Raw genomic sequence first — 16,268 nt, 5'->3', positions numbered from 1 at the left:
TAAAGTACCAAATGCACTTTAATGAGTTCCAGATTATTTTGTTCACAGGAGGAAGTTGTAACATATCAGTACATTAGGCAGGTATGCAATTTCTACTGAACTACAGGCATTATGAAAACAGACTATAGTACGCTGGGTATTTAAAATTATCCTCAGTAATCAGTTTTCCACGGTATTAGAGATAAGGCATGTTTCAGATATGAAAATGGTTGCTATATCCAGTCCTTAGATACCATATTTGCCCTTAAGTTCTTCTACTTTTGCTACATAAGCTTTCATTGCATCTTCTTTGGACATTCCTGAAAGACATAACACAGGAGGTAGTCAGAACAGGCACAGCAGCCCACTCCTCTCCTGCAAGCTTCCCTGATGCAGCCTCTTCCCTGAATACACTCTTTACTCTCCCAGCGACACACAGATCCCGAGACAACGAAGCCTTGCAACAACCTGGTGTCACAGGCTCATCTGTTCCATACAAGCTTAGCTCACAACAGCTGTATTCTCTGCTGGTTCACTCCCTTGGCTAGCAAAGACCCCAGATCAATGCCACCAGAAATGCAACAGCACAAGGTAACAGTGAAGACTGTTTATTCAGGCTAAGCAAATCCAGGTGATGCATGCATTCGGTTATAAACCATGCAGATTTACACATGGCCTGATCATCTATAGGTATATGCAATCTACTGTTCACTTGCATAAACATACAACTTTGCTGCCACCTTATGCCCAGCTGTGCTGGCTACTCAGAGACCCGTTTTTGAACATTTTTCAGTCGTGACCCTACTTTTATATCCAGGCTGGATATTGCCAATTTACATAGGCATTTTCAAGTTATTATTAAAGAAACAACTTCCTGCGACATTACTTTCTGCAGTGTTCCTGTTTTGCCTCTCAGCTATAGAATCATTACCCAATTCCTGTCTTCCACCAAAACAATCCCCGCTGCAGGCGGACAGTGGAAAGCTAGCTGGTAGAACAATACAGCAGCTACCAGACAGCTGGTAGGCAATGCAATAACTTCCTGCTTAAGTAGACATATTTTTCAGCCTGTCATTCTGCATCTGTACAATTACTTCCCTGAGCCTTTCTTAAAAGTATCTTTCTCAAGTGTATGGTCATTCCAGTCTAAGTATTTTGCAGTTAAGATGCCTTTTTCATGCAAGTTACAATTCCTTGCTATAGCACTTAGCGGCATGTAAAAAGAGAGCAAAGAAGCCAAGAGTGTTACTTTGCTGTGAATCTAGTACTAAAGTTTTAAACAAACGTGATCAGCAGCCATGAGAAAAACATTCCGAATCAAGGTTATATCTGCATAGACAGCAACAGAACAGTCTATTATTTGTGTTTACTCCATCCACAATTATTAAAGGAAAGTTATTCGAGTAGCTCAGACTGCATTTTGGTGTAGTTCTAATTCTTGTCTCACAAAGCAATGGTATTTTACAAGGCAATGCATTTCATGCTGAACTACCAGTATTTTGCCCCAACCCCCATTTTTTAAGTAGACACTTACCTTTCAATGCACTCCAGGCATCCCACTTTGCTTTGCCTTTGAAGTCAAGCATACCCGGGCGATCTGAGAGAGAGAGAGAGAGAGAGAGAGAGAGACACAGAGAGAGACAGAGAGACAGAGATGGGATTAACAGCAGAATTAGTTTGTAGGGCCTGGCTGTAGATAATACCGAGCCCCTTCCTGAAAGCTGTTCTGCTCTTAACCACGACAGACTACAATGACTCACCACTGCAGGCATCACTTATGAACCTGCAGAGAGGAGAGCACTTCCGATGCTGAAGAGAGTGTGCTGCAATGCTATTGGTGGCGACAGAGAGGTTATTCTCTGCCAAGTTCCCTTAAGACAGCAGCATTTGAACAGAAAAGCACCACACAGTCTGATTTGGCTTATCGCTGTACTTTCTGAAGAGATTTCTGTTGTGTGAACACTACCTGATTAGAGATCATCAGCTCTGAAGTGAAGCAGAAATCCCCCTGTCCAATGTCCATTACTTACTGAGACATGAAATCAAAAGCTAGTAGTGTACAGCTTAAAATTCATTATCTTCAAGTTAACAGTATTTTTTTAACATAGTTTTTCATGTGTTCTATCATCCCAGTGGTATACGCACTGAATCATAACTTACTTCATTATAGGCTAGGGATGATTGCAGCCAAAAAGAGAAGAAAAGGGTTAGATGTAAATGTGTCTGCAATTATTCTTCATGTAAATTTACCTCTGTTTTTACCTCTTTGCCATCTCATTAAATACAGTCCTTCAGATTACCAATTAAATGGAACTGGACAGAAGCCTGTACATCAGCCAGAGCAATACCCTTGCACTGTTCACATGGCAGTGTGACCTACAAAGCTAGTTTGCAGTTCCACCTCTTACTATTACAGAGATGGCTTTTCTAGCCAACTCCTGTTAGCTACAGCCTTACAAGAATACAGTGACTTATGCAACTGTTATACTAACAGTTCTGCAGAACTATTTCATCTTGGCAAGCATTAATAATGCTGCTTTCCAACCATGCTAAAAGGGTCAGGTCTTAAAACCAAGCTCAGTTCTCCTGTCCCCAGTGCCACCCATCTTAGAAAGAGACTGCGTGTGCCTGTACTTATACTGCCAGCACATGTCGCTAGTAGCTTTGACTTCAACCTACACCCAATAAACTTAACCACTAATTGGGTCAGGAGGCCAGCACTCTAAGTGAATAGCCTTTGTCCTTTCTAAATCTAGTTACTCAAGTGCTCCACAAGGTCACAGAGACAGGCTTTATTCTAAAAGTTATTCATAGTCCAAGCTGCCAGTGACAGAAACATAGCAGCAGAGTAGCAGAATAGATCTGGCAGAGTGTCTCAACTACAGAGATATTTCCACTACAAGCCTTCCAAGACGTGGTAATTAATCACAGCTCCTCTAAAAGTTTTTCCTGTTTTACATACATCTGTGTTGGTTTCTTCTGCTTTGGACTTCCAGTTCTATTTTTAGCAGTAGATCTAGTTACTCCCCCAGCCCCAAGTTTTGGGGCTGCACATTTGTATAGCTGGCCGTGCTATTTAAGCCTGCTTAACCAAGAAGTGTTTGCATTGCAGCAACAAACCTCGACCTAGGCAATTACTTACTGATAAAGGGCCCCAAAATCTGAAAAACAACATTTGCACAAAGGGATTCTTAGACCTTCTCTGAACGATTTAGACAACTGCAACCGACTTAATCCAGAAACCACGGGTTGCACCACCGCTTATCTGTAGCGGTCAGGTCAGCCTATGCCCGCAACCCCACGCCGAGTTGGTACCGAGCCACTTCTGCAAACCGCGGCGCCGCCAAGAGCGACACCCGCCCCGCGGGGGAGGCTTCGCCTCGCAGCGCGGCCCCGCGCCGGGCCGTTGGCCACAACGGCGCCTTCCCCACCCGCCGCCGCTCCGGGCCGCCCCGCGGGACTCACCCGTGTTCACGTCGCCCACCGTGGCCTGCTTGTAGTGGCTGTAGACGTCCAGCATCTCCTGGTCCGTCGGCTGCGACTTGAGCTGCTTCACCTCCTCCGCCGCCTTCTCGAACGCGGCCTGCGGGGGGCAGAGCCGCCCTGAGCCCCCGCAGCCGGCGGCGGGGAGCTGCCCGCGCCCCCCCAACCCCTCAGCCCCATACCCGGCCCCCCCCCAGCCCCTGGACCCGGCCCCCCGGCCCCGGCCCCGGCCCCGGTCCCGGCCCCGGCCCCGGCCCCGGCCCCGGTCCCACCTGAGCCATCGCGGCGATCCCGGCACCCTGCCCGCCACCACACGTCTAGCGCACTGCCCCCGCCCAGTCCGCCGCTTCACCCATCGCCAGAGCGGCCGCCGGCCAATCCCGACGCCCCGCGCGCCCCCGTGCCAACCGGCGCCTCGCGGGGGCGGGGAGAAGCCAGGGGAAGAGCCAATGAGAAGGCGGCGCGGGAGAGAGGCGGGCTTCGGGCCGGCCGCGCCGTCCGTTGCGAGGCACGAGCGGACGGGTGAGTCCGGGCCTCGCGGAGGGGGGGCGGGGCCGGGGCCGCCGGAGCCGCGCGGATTGGAGGCGCGGGAGGGGGCGGGGCCAGCGCGCCCCGCAGCCAATCTCTCGGCCCGGCGGGGGAGACGGAGGATGGGGAGGGGAAGGATTTGGTTGGCGGAGCTGCGCGGGGCGGAGCGAAGAGAGATACCCGGAAGTGCTGGCCGGGGAGCTCGTAGTAAGGCTTGGAGCCGTTAACGTTTCTCTGCTGGGCGGGGCCGTGGAGAGGGGGGACTGGGTGAAGGGGGTCTGGGAGGAGGGAGGCCCTGCCCTAGGGGGGTTGTGGGGGAGTTGGGGGGAGGGAGGCCCTGCCCTGGGGGGTGCCCTGGGTTGCTCTCCCCCCCCAGGGGTGACTAAATGCCCTTCCTGCCCCTCTGCCGGAGCCGAGACCCTGCCCGGGAGGGCCCCGTGGGCAGGCGGGCCTCCTCTCAGGCCTGCGCAGGGTGGGGGTTGCCTCGGTGTAGGGCCTGCCAGTGAAGGATCTCCAATGCCTTCCGAAATTAAGGATTTTCATGGGTTTTTTTGTGAGGCCGATGAAGCTTGTGTTTTGCTGATGAAGACAGTGGAGGGCTGAGGACTCTGGAAGGGCTCACGTTCAGCAAAGAAGCCTTGTCCTGCTGTGTCCCGACTTGCTGATCTGAGTTGGCTGTTTTCTCCCTGGTGACAAAGTCCCTCTCCTCACAGCTGTGACCTGCCGGCACAGGCCCAGGAAGGGGTGTCTGCTTAGAAGAGACATTGATCATCAGTGTCTATGATTGGGGCAGTTCCCTGAGAAGGATCTTGCATGTTGTACCCCTGAGGAAGTGCAGCATAGTGTCTGGTCCAAGCCCTAGATCAAATCAGTTGGATTTGTACAGTAAGAGGGAAAATTATTCACATTTCTATAGCCTGAAATCTGAATTCCTGTAATGTTCTTCCATACTGCTTAGGAAGGAGTGAATTTGAACACTGCCCTCTTTCTTTACTATGCCCTCTGGATCTCAGTACTGAGTGGAATAAGATCATGAAAATATTCACCTTCTCCATTTAATTTAAATCCAGTTATTTTAAGATGCAGAAGAGCATGCTTTTCTTCATGGACATCTTTTACCCATGTATCACATCTTAGATACAATGGAGATGGAATTAAAGTGCTATGAATCATTAACAAAAGGGACTGCAGATGTAAAAGTCAGTAGCCCATCGCTACTGTCTGTCTTCATTCTGCAGAAATTATTTGAAAAAAATATTCCTGTACAGCTAGGGCAATACATCAGAGGTGGGGAGGTACCTGGATACCTGCTTGATGGCCCTGCTGGCTTTCTTTAAAAAAGGAAAAGGGGGGGGGGGACAAGAAAAACAAATAAAGGGATGAATGGGGGAGAGAATCCTTTGAAGGACTGGAAGCAGTGATTGAAATGGCTGCAAAAGGATAAGAGATGCAGAGGTTGTGCTGTGTTCCTGACTGATGTTCTAGCACTTAGACTGTGGTTTTTCCTTATCGCTGGGGCAGCCACAACAGTTAGCCTGTGAACAGAAAACCAGATTGCTGAGAAATACCCAGCACCAAAAGATTGTCAGGGTAATAGCTCATTTTCCTGTGCTGAGAAAGGATCTAACTGAACAAAGAATGCGTGGGTTTGTTTAAAGAGGGACTTAGGCTGATAAGACAATTCCATTTTAGGTTCTGCTCTCTGGTAAAGTATTATAAGCCTTGTACAGCTATTCTAGATACATGCATTATAAATTAAAAACCTAAATTCTATAATAGTATACCAGGAGAATTATTTGTGTGTGTGGGAGGGGAAGATTTTTTATTTTCTTTAATATGATAAAAATGAGTGTTGTGTAACAGCTTAGACATTTTTCAGGGTATTTTACCCTCTACAATATATTAAAAAGATTTTGTTTGTGTTATTGTAGTCTTTTAGAGCGAAATTTTACTCACGTAACAGGTAAAATCTTCAGTCACTTAAAAACCAAAAGACATATTTGCATTTATCCATATATTTTTTGTCTGTTTATATAAACAGTCTGGTGCTGTGTTCTGTGCTGAGCCATTGTAATCAATGGAAAACTGATACGGACTATTTGGTGTTTAATATCACTGATATCCTAGGTAACCCTGCTTGTTTTGAGATCCTGCTATCGCTCCTGTAGAAATAGTAAGAGTGAAGGCCTGAAAGACATAATGCTATTTAATATATCACCATGTTTTAATCTTTGAGTGAGTCCTACTTGTACCTTGTTTTCTAGCTGGGTTCATACGTAGAGCAAAGTCAATAATTTCTCTCTTTAATGTTTTCTAGGTTATTCACAATTAATTCTCATGTCAACAGAAAGCTCAACCATCACAGTTCGTCTTGTTCGCTCTTTTGAGCACCGGAATTTCAGACCGGTGGTGTATCATGGAGTTAACTTGGATCAGACAGTGAAGCAGTTCATTGCTTTTGTACAGAAGGGTAAGGGGCTGCGCCCTTACTCATTTGCTTCGGTCCCATATGTTGCTGGCTCTGCCGAAGAAAGTGGAGGGGAGCAAATGAATGGGAAAATTCTGTGGCTTTGCTAGAGATGCCAGATCTATATTTGCATCCCCTGTTTATAAGAGCTTCCATGGTCTCTGTGCTGTGCCTAAATTTGTGTAGAGACTGCTCCCCCTGCCCAAATCCCCACGTTTAGTAGAAATGAGACAAGGGCTGTGCTGCATTTGACTCAGTGCTTCAGACTCCCTGGGCAGTGCTGTCAGGCAGCTATTCAGAAGTTAGCAGGGGTAAATTAATAGAATTTAGAGAGCCCTTGATGCTTAGGAACTGCACTAGTACGTGCAATGTTGGAACTAAAGGCTGTTGTTAGTTATTGGGAAAAAGAGGGAGGATCTTGAAAAGTTATTTTTGACGCTGTGAAGTCTCACAATGCATGTTTTCTTCTGAGTGTCTGTCTCTATCTTGAGCTTTGTGGTGCAGCTTTACTCATTTATGGGCCTCATGTTTTAGAAGCACGGTTAAATGTGACAGTATTGCTACAGGTTAACTAAGGAAGACCAGCCCATGCAGCTGCACAGTAGGTAGGGTGTTGCGGATGTATTTGTGCACACCTAAATGGAGACATTCAGGAGTGCAGAACAACAGTGTTTGATTCTTTGTGTGATGTCAGCTTAAACAAGTCTTGAACTGTTACAGTTGATCACATTTGAGCAACTTCTAGGACATTGCCCTGGGCCTCACAGCTGTAGTGTATTTTCTGCAGCTTCCATAATTCTAGACAGTAATAGGCATGGCTAGATCTTAGGAAACCTTTGGAAAACAATAGGCATGGCTAGATCTTAGGAAACCTTTGGAAAACTACAGACTCTTTCAGAACACATGGCACAGCTTCTGTTATGAAGAATAACATGAAAAACAATGCTAAGAAACTTGCTTTTGATGTGTGCAGTATTGCAACTTGCTGTTATTTGAGACAAAGCTAGTATTTGACAAAGGCTTTTTGGAACATCATTCCGCACATGGATATTGCTGTTCCTAGTCCAAAAGTCGTGTTCTTTCTTTTCCTGTAATGTGTTTGGAAGGAGGAATTTGAGATAAATTTCTGAACTACTGATGAAATTCTGGTTTCAGCTGTCTCAGTGCTGAGCACCCCAGAAGTGGCTGGGCCTTCCAAGACCCAGGATAAATCCCTAGATGTCACTGGGGACACAGGCACCAGGGAAGGTGTCAGTGTTCTTGCAGTTGCTTATGGGCTCTGTCCTGCATGCTGTTAAAGAGTTAATTTTCTGCAATCTGGCTTCCTTTTTGTGACTCTGTAAAACAGTCACAAAACCATGGCTCTGTTTGCAGAACAATCCAGTTACGAGTGACAGTTGTCGGAGTGCCGTTTGTATAAGGTAGTGAGAGATGCTGGACTTCAGACTATAAAAGCCATTAACAGGATGTTCTTGTCAGATTTCTGGAGGATCAGAGCCCCATGGTCACATCCTGATTGCATTTACTCACTGTCCTCATGGGTAGTTAGGTTCATTGGGACTGCATGGTCAAGTGAAGTTAAGCTGATATGGAGTAACTATAGTATTGGAGCCAAAGGTTGCGTTTGTCTTTGGTGCTGTATGAAAGGTTTAGTTGCAATATTGGTTTGGAATATGAAAACAGACACACCGCGACTAGCAGTTTAAGTTAACTAACTAGTTAACTGTGAAACTACAGCAAAATAATAAAGGCAAACAGATAGTATCATGATTCCACTCGAAATAACAATAAACCCAGCTATCCAATAATACTGAGCTAGGGTTATTATCTAGGTGTGCAAGCACATAGGGAGCCACAGATACTAGCCAAGCTTGCAGGAACCAGGGCATGGTTTCTTCGGGGGAGCGACTTGGACCAGCTGATGGGCTCAGGGAATTCCAAATTCCCCAGTCAGACTTTTATTTGTTGAGTCCCAGAAGCACTATCTGGACTCATCAGCCCGTTATCACCTTGCTACATCTTTTGGAATGTTTTCCCCTTCTGGAGTTTTGCAACTCTGTGAATATGTTCCTTTGTCCCATTTTGGTTAATGGGAGCAAGCATATTTTGGTTATTGGGGCAGTGTTTAACTGTGATTAGAGCATGAGGCAATATTAGCTGAGTGTTGCATTACAAATGCTCAAACAAGTGTCCTGTTTTAAGAATTTATTTGGATGTGACAGTCCAGAATGCATGCACTGAAGTCCTGTGTATTATTGGGATGGGGGGGAGGGGGGGGGAATGGGAACTTTGTTTTAACGTGGTGCTTTTATTTTAATAGATGTGCCTTCAAGAACAGGAATTCCTCCTCCTTTTAAAAATTACAAGTATGGTAGGTGTGTTTTTTTTTCTTCAAAATGTGGACGTAGTGTTTTATACCAGTTTTTGTACAGTTTAGAGGACAACAACTAGAGAATATAGTAATTCTTTACTAGTATCTCATGCCAGTTGCACTGCCTGCCTAAATTTGCAACTCTGTATCCTACACTTGTAGTGGGGGTTGTGCCACTCTGATCATATCTAAAACTCTGACCATTATCTTGAACTTTTGTATTAATCTTTGAAATAGGCTGCACATTATGCATTCTTTTGCTAATTGGCATTGGTGGATTTTGGTATTAATTTTTTATTGCTTTTGTAAGTGCCTTTTAACTCTGTTCTGTGAGTGCTACAGAGCAGCTTGTGACCTCAAATGCTTTGAAATTGTAGTTCTCTTTGTGTTTATATATTTCAGTATCTATTTACTAATTGTGAGGTCAGAAAGGATGGCAAAGCAGGAGCTGAAGGCAGTAAATGGAAAATGCTTAAGACTGAGATACTTAAATAATTAACATCATATAAGAGGAGGAGGAGAACGTTGCTCAAAGTAAATAGGAAAGCTCTTAAATACAAGTTGACAGAATGAAGTAGCCTGATGTAAAAGTTAGGCTGAGTTTGTCCTCTAACATAAAGCCATGTGTATATTTCCTTTCTGTGAAGCTTTGACTGAACAGATGCAATTCATCCAGTTTGGGGCAAAATATGCTTTTTAGATGGACTAAATTTATTCCTTTCTTGCAATTTGGTAACTTGGATGGTCACTAATATATCTTTTTGGTGGCTTGCCTCCTCCTAAACTTGGCTATTCTGAAAGTTCGCTCTGGGGTTTGCTGCAAGTAATCTTCTGTCTCCCATGTTCTTGGTGGAGTCAGTGAGCTCCTTCCTCCACGGTGATTCAAGGAACTATATGAGGAACCTGTTTAATGCATGTGAATGGTGATTGACTTTACTTGCCAATTAAAAAAAAAAAAAAAAAGCCAAGCATCTGATTCTGTGTTCATGCTACTCGTGAGCCAGATAGTCCTAAATAAAAACAGGAAAAGAGTTAGGGATTAAGATTTACAATGTGTCAGTGGCAAGGACTTGAACTTTTTATCTATCTATTGCTTAAAGTCTTACAAATCTAAAGAACTGTAACTTTGAATTTGGAGGTGCCCTTCCTCCCTCTATTATCTGTTGCTTTGGCTAGATGAGGGAGTCCTGTGCTGTCAGTTGTATGCCTGATGCTGCCTATCCCTGCTGCTAGTTCTTTCATCACTTGGAGCAGGCACTTAGTTTTGCCTAAGGCATATGTTGTGGCTGAGCACCTGATTGCTCTGCTAGGGCTGGGCATAGTGTGGGTGAAAAACAGTGCAGAAGTTTAAAACCTGTTACACCAGTTAGTGGAGGCCTGCTTTTAGTGGAGTGGTGCCAGCTATGCTGAATTTTCACACAGACGAATCAAACCCAAGTTCTGAACTTCTCCTTAGGCTTTGAATCATTCAGATTCATGTTCTTGGCATCTCTTGTGTGCTCTACTGTTCTTGCATTTTGGTGACGAGAAGGCAGTGAGACTTGTGGATGAACAGTACTATGAAGAGTTCCATTTTTCTTTCTCCTTTGTTTAGCGCTGCCAGAAATCTCAGTTGGACCTGGCCATCTCTCATCTAACCTGCTTTGGTTTCCTTCTCTCCAGAATCCAGCACCACATTGTTCTCTCAGGCTCTGATTTTTGCTCTTGGCTTACTGCTCTGACTGACACACATCTTGTGACTTTCTAATCTTCATTTCTTTGCATGTGCCATTCTTGTCCTTGGCTCTAGAGCTCTTCCCAGTCTATCTTGTCTACTCTGTCATTGCCTGCTTTTCACCGATGATGGCAGCCTGGGTGCTATCTTGCCTTATAAGTAGCTTTTCCATTTTTCTCCATAAATGTGCAGCAATATGGTAGATACTCAACACAATCAGTCTTAAAAAGTGATTTCTTGTCTATTGTTGCGGAAGATGTGTTACTAGAAAATGCAATGTAAAGATCTGCGAATGTGATTGAGGGGGACTAGACTGGGATGAAATAGCAAAGGTGTTGTGAGGCTTCAGCTAGGATGTGAAGAGGCTGCAGCTTCATCTCTCTGTTGGAGTTAGAGAGAAGCCATTTAATAGCTCCAATGCAGATATGGTAAACTGCTGAATGCCAGCTGTGGAGATGTGAACAAGTAAAACTGAGACAACGGTTCAGAGAATGACTGAGAAAAGATCAGAAAAAAGGGGATGGGACAAAGTAGATCTAGGACCTTAAAACTACCAGGCAGAGCCTGGACTGTATTCACAGTGGCAGAAAGGTTTCATGATTGCAGGAAGTTTTTTGCTGTGATTGCTTGGACTTTTTGCAATGCTTCTATGCAAGGTGGATCCTGGTGATTGCTATTTCTTATCTTGCTCCTAAAGGAGACGTGGGTAATTCTGCAACTGGTATTGCATACTAGCGATGCCTTTTCAGTGGGAGTATGGAGTAGTTTTGACCATCTGTAGTGTTCTAAATAAAATAATGTTCAATATGGGCCAAAGTGGTACCTGTTTATGTGTTAAAGGTATAGAAGAAAACCTCTGAATGGGAATGTGATCTCTTGTTCTGACCACCTGAATGTCTCTATTGCTTGAAAGCTGTTTTAGCCTGCATATAACTTTCTTGCATCCTTCTCTTACCAGACTTTTTCAGTATGTAGTGTTCTATTAAAGCGCAAACCAAAACTAGAACAGAAAACGAGCAGCCAAACAGCACTGTTTCTTGCTTCTTTGCTGAGAAGGGATCAATGTGTTATTCTGAATTTGCTCAAACGTAGATGCTTTGGTATTTTTTCTTTTACTGCTGCATGGACATCTTTGGATTTCCATTCCCTCTGCATGTTTTCACTCAGCTGTTTGCTTTAGTTACATTCTTTTCCCCACTTTTTCCTTTCTGCTGACAAAACCAGACCCACATAGCCATTGGAAAGTGAGAGATTTTTTACTTCTTTGTATAGCATAATTTCTACCGTGGGTGCTGATTCAGGAGAAGGGTAATTTCAAGGAATGATCTGAAGTGGTCGAGTTACTGGGTTTTAACAGTTGCTGCCTATCAGCAATAGTAGTTGACAGTGAATGAGCGTTGTTTGTCCTGCCCCAATTGCATGGATAAAACCTGTTTGGTTAAAACCCTAACTGACATCTTAAATTCATGTGCTTTGTCTGGCATTTGGGATGGTCGTTTAGTTACTGTAATTCAGCCAACAGACAGAAGCCCAGTAGGATGTGGTACCTTAAGGTTGGATTGTATGCCATGCAGTCTAGTCAAAGACTGTGGCTGCAGGACTAAGAAATAAAGATCCCCCCACCCCTTTTTTTAGACTGAGTACATAAAATTATTTTTTAAAAAATTGAACCTTACTCCTCTGCTTCCCTCTCCTTCCCCAAGTACAATTTTCGGTGTTGGGTACCAAATAAGCCTGATTTTAGGAAAACATTGTATTTTCTTTCAGATACAATGAAGATTATTCACCAAGCACACAGGTCTAAGGTATGATTATTTGTATTCTTCTTGTTTTACGTGCATTAATGCGGGCAGATCTCTGCACTGGATCTCAACTGGAGAAGAGATAGGAAACCCTATTCTTATCTTTGTATTCTGGTTCTCTAATTTGTAGACCAATGAACTTGTAGTGAGTTTGGAAGATGATGACAAACTCATTTTGAAAGAAGAAAGCACGCTGAAAGCAGCCGGAGTAGGTAGGAGTACATTTGTATTGACTGAAGGCGCTGTTCCTTGCGGTTGTCATTAAACTGATAACCGGCTGATTATGTTTGGATAGCCTGCTGAAAAGTAAATGCTATTCCTCATGCTCTTTACACTACCTGATAATTATTCAGGGAAGAAGGGGGGATAATGTACATTCAGATCATTGGACTGAGGGCAGCAGGTATCTGCACTCCAAATGTTCAGAATGCAAATTGTGATTTTTAGAAGGTATGCTTATAATTCTGCTGAGAGTAATTTTAAATGATTGACAGATAGGTTATTAGTACCATGTCTGCTTAGTCTTATAAGTAACATTTAGACTGATGTTTTGGTTAGAAATGTAAGTAGTGGAACCAGCATGGAATAATGAAATAAGATTAGATTTGTTTAACGTGCAGCGTTCTGTGCCTAATAGTCAGACTGCTCGGGAAAGGTCTAGTATTACCATTTAGAGAATGTGCTGAACATAGCATAGAGTTGAAACTTGACCTGATTTCTCACCTTTTGACAGTGGAATGCATATAAGGCATGTCTTTTGGTAACAATGTAAAGAAATGTCTGTCATGCTAAAATTGATGGTCCCCAAATATCCTTTGGGCTCCTCATAAATGTGGCTGAAAAGTACCCTTTGTGGCAGGGTACTTCAGGGATGTAGTTGTGTTCTACCTTGGTGTGGACACTCACTTGTTTGAGTGTGATTTGCCTGGCTGTAACATCCAACTACTTGCACCTTCCGTGCAGAGGTGTCGCAGAGAGAGCTCCCGGCCGTTCTTGATGCCCTCTGATTTCTCCCCAGCCAGTGAATGGTTTTTCTTTCTCATGGTTCCCTTAGCTCTTTTGTTTCATCTAACCTGACATGTTTCAAGCAGTGGAGCTTCTAGCGTTGGTCAGGTGGACTACTTAACTCTTTGTTGGAAGATACCACCTTAACGTTCTTGGTTAGGCTGTATTGCATTCTTCTAAGCCACCCCCTCTTGTGGCCACAGCAAACAGAGATAAGCTTATTCCTTAAGGGGGGAAAGGAACGGGACTTGTTTTTCTTTTAGCTGTTTGTTTGCTTTTTATTTTTTATTTTTTTAGTTTCTGTTTCTCTCCTTTTCCTTGTTGCAAATTCCCTACTGTTACTTTTTGGGTTTCATTGAGCTGGGGTGAGGACTATCTCTTAATGTTTTTCTCCTGGGTCTGCTGTGACTGTCCTTAGTATACCTTTCCTAAAGGTTTTGGGGCACTCCTAGAATATGAATAATAGTTATTCTCTGGCTTTTCCGACTAAACCAGGCCTTTTCATCTAGAAGAAAAATGATTCCTCAGGAAGGAGGATTACTGGCAGTCAAGTCCTACGGATTTGTAATTTAGTTAGCAAAAGATTCATTTAAGTGTGATTCTTACCTACCTAAGATCTAAGAGGCAACACAGTTTTGGGAAGGGCCTGGTGACAATGCCAAGTGCCGAGTTAGAGTTTGGTATTGCCCAGCGCTGCCCTCATTCAAAATGGCATTGCTAAGTATTTGTATATATATTATCCATCTGTTAAACTAAGTTGGTAGCTCCAGCAGTTAAACAGTTGAGTGCATTCTCAGGAAAGGTGCCTCAACGTTAGAGTAAATATTATAGTAAAAGCAAATTGGAATAAACTAGACTGTTCTATTTCTTGTACAAAGAGAGAGATGGCTTAATCAGGGAAGAAAACGGTTTAAAGCTGCTCTGTAATTTTTCAAAATAACTAACAGCAGGTAGGCATTGCTGTGTAGTTGGCATTTATCATAGAAAAGAAAAACTCTTACTTTGAAAAATGCATCATACCATTATACCATTTTGAATTTTGCTGTGTTCCAGCATATCTTGATATGAAAATTAGCTAACCTGGAAAGGAGTCTTTGTACGAAAATCTCTGAAAAGTCCTCCATTTCCCTCAAGAACTGGAAAATAGTAAACCAAGGAAGTGAAGCATGATACCATGTACTGTTAGTCCTCATTTTTTATGTTTTCATTTAAATCAGTAAGATTTGAAATCTTCCATTGACTTTTTTTTTTTTTAAATATCAAGTTTGGACAAGATTTAAGAGAATAAAACAGAATTTCCTCTAGAAAATCTGGGAAATTTTGAGACATGCAGAACATTTTTCTTTTTTTCCTAAGCTGCATTTGATTGCCCTTGGCACTTCACAGGGTTGGGCCTGAGAGTTATAAATTATGAGGACATTACATAAGTATCCTCAGGAAAGTCTCTGTGGTAGTGATTATTACAGCTATTATCTAGTCAGCAAAGTTAATGCTTGCCTGTTTTTAGAGCAGGATGTATGTTGACAGAGTGTTCAGCATTCACTGCAAACAGTCTCATCTGTTTTCTAGTCGAGATTTGAGAATCTCCTACTTTTTTTTTTTTTTTAAGCAGACGGGCAGACTTCATTAACTTCAGGTTTAATTTAAAAAATGAACGTGTATCTTATTGGCTCAGCACCTTAAAGAATTCCATGTTTAATAATTGTGAAAGCTTTCCATCAGATTTGTCTCCGTTCTGAATTAGTAATGTTGCTGACTTATTGTTTTAGAAGAGGAAGTCCTTGACCTACTGGGTTGAAAGAATTGTGACTGCTCTGAACCTTTGTGGGTCCTTTAGCTCTGCCATATCCCCTGTGAATAATTAGAGGTATTTGAAGGTATTGCTGGAGAAGCCAATTTGTGTCTTTCACTTTGCATATTGTTGAAGCTTCATGAATTAATCATCAGCAGGGCAAAAAATTAACTTCTTCAGACACATATTTTGATGGGTCATGAGGGAGAATGTAAAGTGATCTGTAAAATATTCTACTGATCCTCTAAGTATTAAATTAATATACCTACAGGCTAATTTCACAGAAAAAAATAGTTTCCTTCCCCTTTCCTAATAGAAAGATGGGCAAAAAAGAGAAAATCATGCTTCATTATTTTTCTGGCATTCTTAGGTGCACAAATGTTGTCACTTAATTTGTTGAATATTTGTGCAAACAATTCTGTAGTCTGTGTGTTAACCAAATCTTGAGGGGTCTTGCATATGTTATTTACTTATATCTTTTCAGGTTCTCGTTCTTCTAACAAGGTTAAACTACACCTTTAGTACTAGAGTCTTTTTTGCTTAAAAAAACCCCAACAAACAAACAAACAAACAAAAAACCCAGAATGTGGTGATTTGTAATTGCCTTTGACCAAAAAGTCACCAATTGCCTTCTGAGAGTCTAGCTAGTTGGCTGTTGGGTGGTTCTATTACTGGTATGCTAAATACATTTTTTTTTTTTTATCTATTCCAGCAAATGAAACCGAATTAGCATTCTTCTGTGAGGAAGATTACAGAAACTACAAAGCTAATCCTGTTTCGGCCTGGTGAAGATCCCAAGAGATTGTTTTGTTTTCCCTTACCTGTTGTAAATTCTCCTTATTCTGCTTAATAAGATTTTTTTTAAAGATCAATAAATCCTACAGGACTGCTTTACAAACGTTGCAATTCCCTTCCTATGGAAATTAATTTCTGTCAGGATGCTAAGACTGAGAGAAGGAAAACTGGGGGACAGAAATGCAGGTTTTTTTTTCCTTCTCACATTTCTTTTTCCTTTACTTGCCTCTTAAAATGTAGGTGGTGTAAACGATCTCTGACCTGTGACATACATTCTGGTGTGATTCTACAGCAGACGTTAGCTACATATGGAGATTGTACAATGCAGAGTA

The 16,268-nt window shown here is 42.9% G+C and overlaps 2 protein-coding genes across 4 annotated transcripts; one reads left to right on the top strand and one right to left on the bottom strand.

The window, feature by feature from the left end:
• On the bottom strand, positions 1–3,888 carry DBI (diazepam binding inhibitor, acyl-CoA binding protein). The gene is made up of 4 exons (XM_026109062.2): positions 3,735–3,888; positions 3,445–3,562; positions 1,514–1,576; positions 1–299 (listed from the first exon to the last, which is right to left on the bottom strand). Exons 1-4 carry the CDS (start codon positions 3,741–3,743, stop codon positions 226–228), a joined length of 264 nt encoding a protein of 87 aa, XP_025964847.1. The 5' UTR covers positions 3,744–3,888; the 3' UTR covers positions 1–225.
• Positions 3,889–4,107: 219 nt separating this feature from the next.
• On the top strand, positions 4,108–16,039 carry C7H2orf76 (chromosome 7 C2orf76 homolog). Of its 3 annotated transcripts, none has more exons than XM_026109075.2 (7): positions 4,108–4,197; positions 4,549–4,875; positions 6,308–6,460; positions 8,778–8,828; positions 12,310–12,347; positions 12,475–12,556; positions 15,854–16,039. In XM_026109075.2, exons 3-7 carry the CDS (start codon positions 6,328–6,330, stop codon positions 15,928–15,930), a joined length of 381 nt encoding a protein of 126 aa, XP_025964860.1. In that variant the 5' UTR covers positions 4,108–4,197; positions 4,549–4,875; positions 6,308–6,327; the 3' UTR covers positions 15,931–16,039. The 3 variants fall into 3 exon arrangements, with proteins under 3 accessions (XP_025964860.1, XP_025964862.2, XP_064370721.1); XM_064514651.1 differs by having other exon boundaries at positions 4,154–4,197; positions 4,704–4,875; XM_026109077.2 differs by lacking the exon at positions 4,549–4,875 and having other exon boundaries at positions 4,109–4,197.
• The last annotated feature ends 229 nt before the right edge of the window (positions 16,040–16,268 follow it).

Source organism: Dromaius novaehollandiae, chromosome 7, assembly GCF_036370855.1.
Source record: "Dromaius novaehollandiae isolate bDroNov1 chromosome 7, bDroNov1.hap1, whole genome shotgun sequence".
NCBI lineage: Eukaryota > Metazoa > Chordata > Aves > Casuariiformes > Dromaiidae > Dromaius > Dromaius novaehollandiae.
Note: the sequence above shows the minus strand (reverse complement) of the source record. Positions and strands in the feature narration are given on the sequence as shown.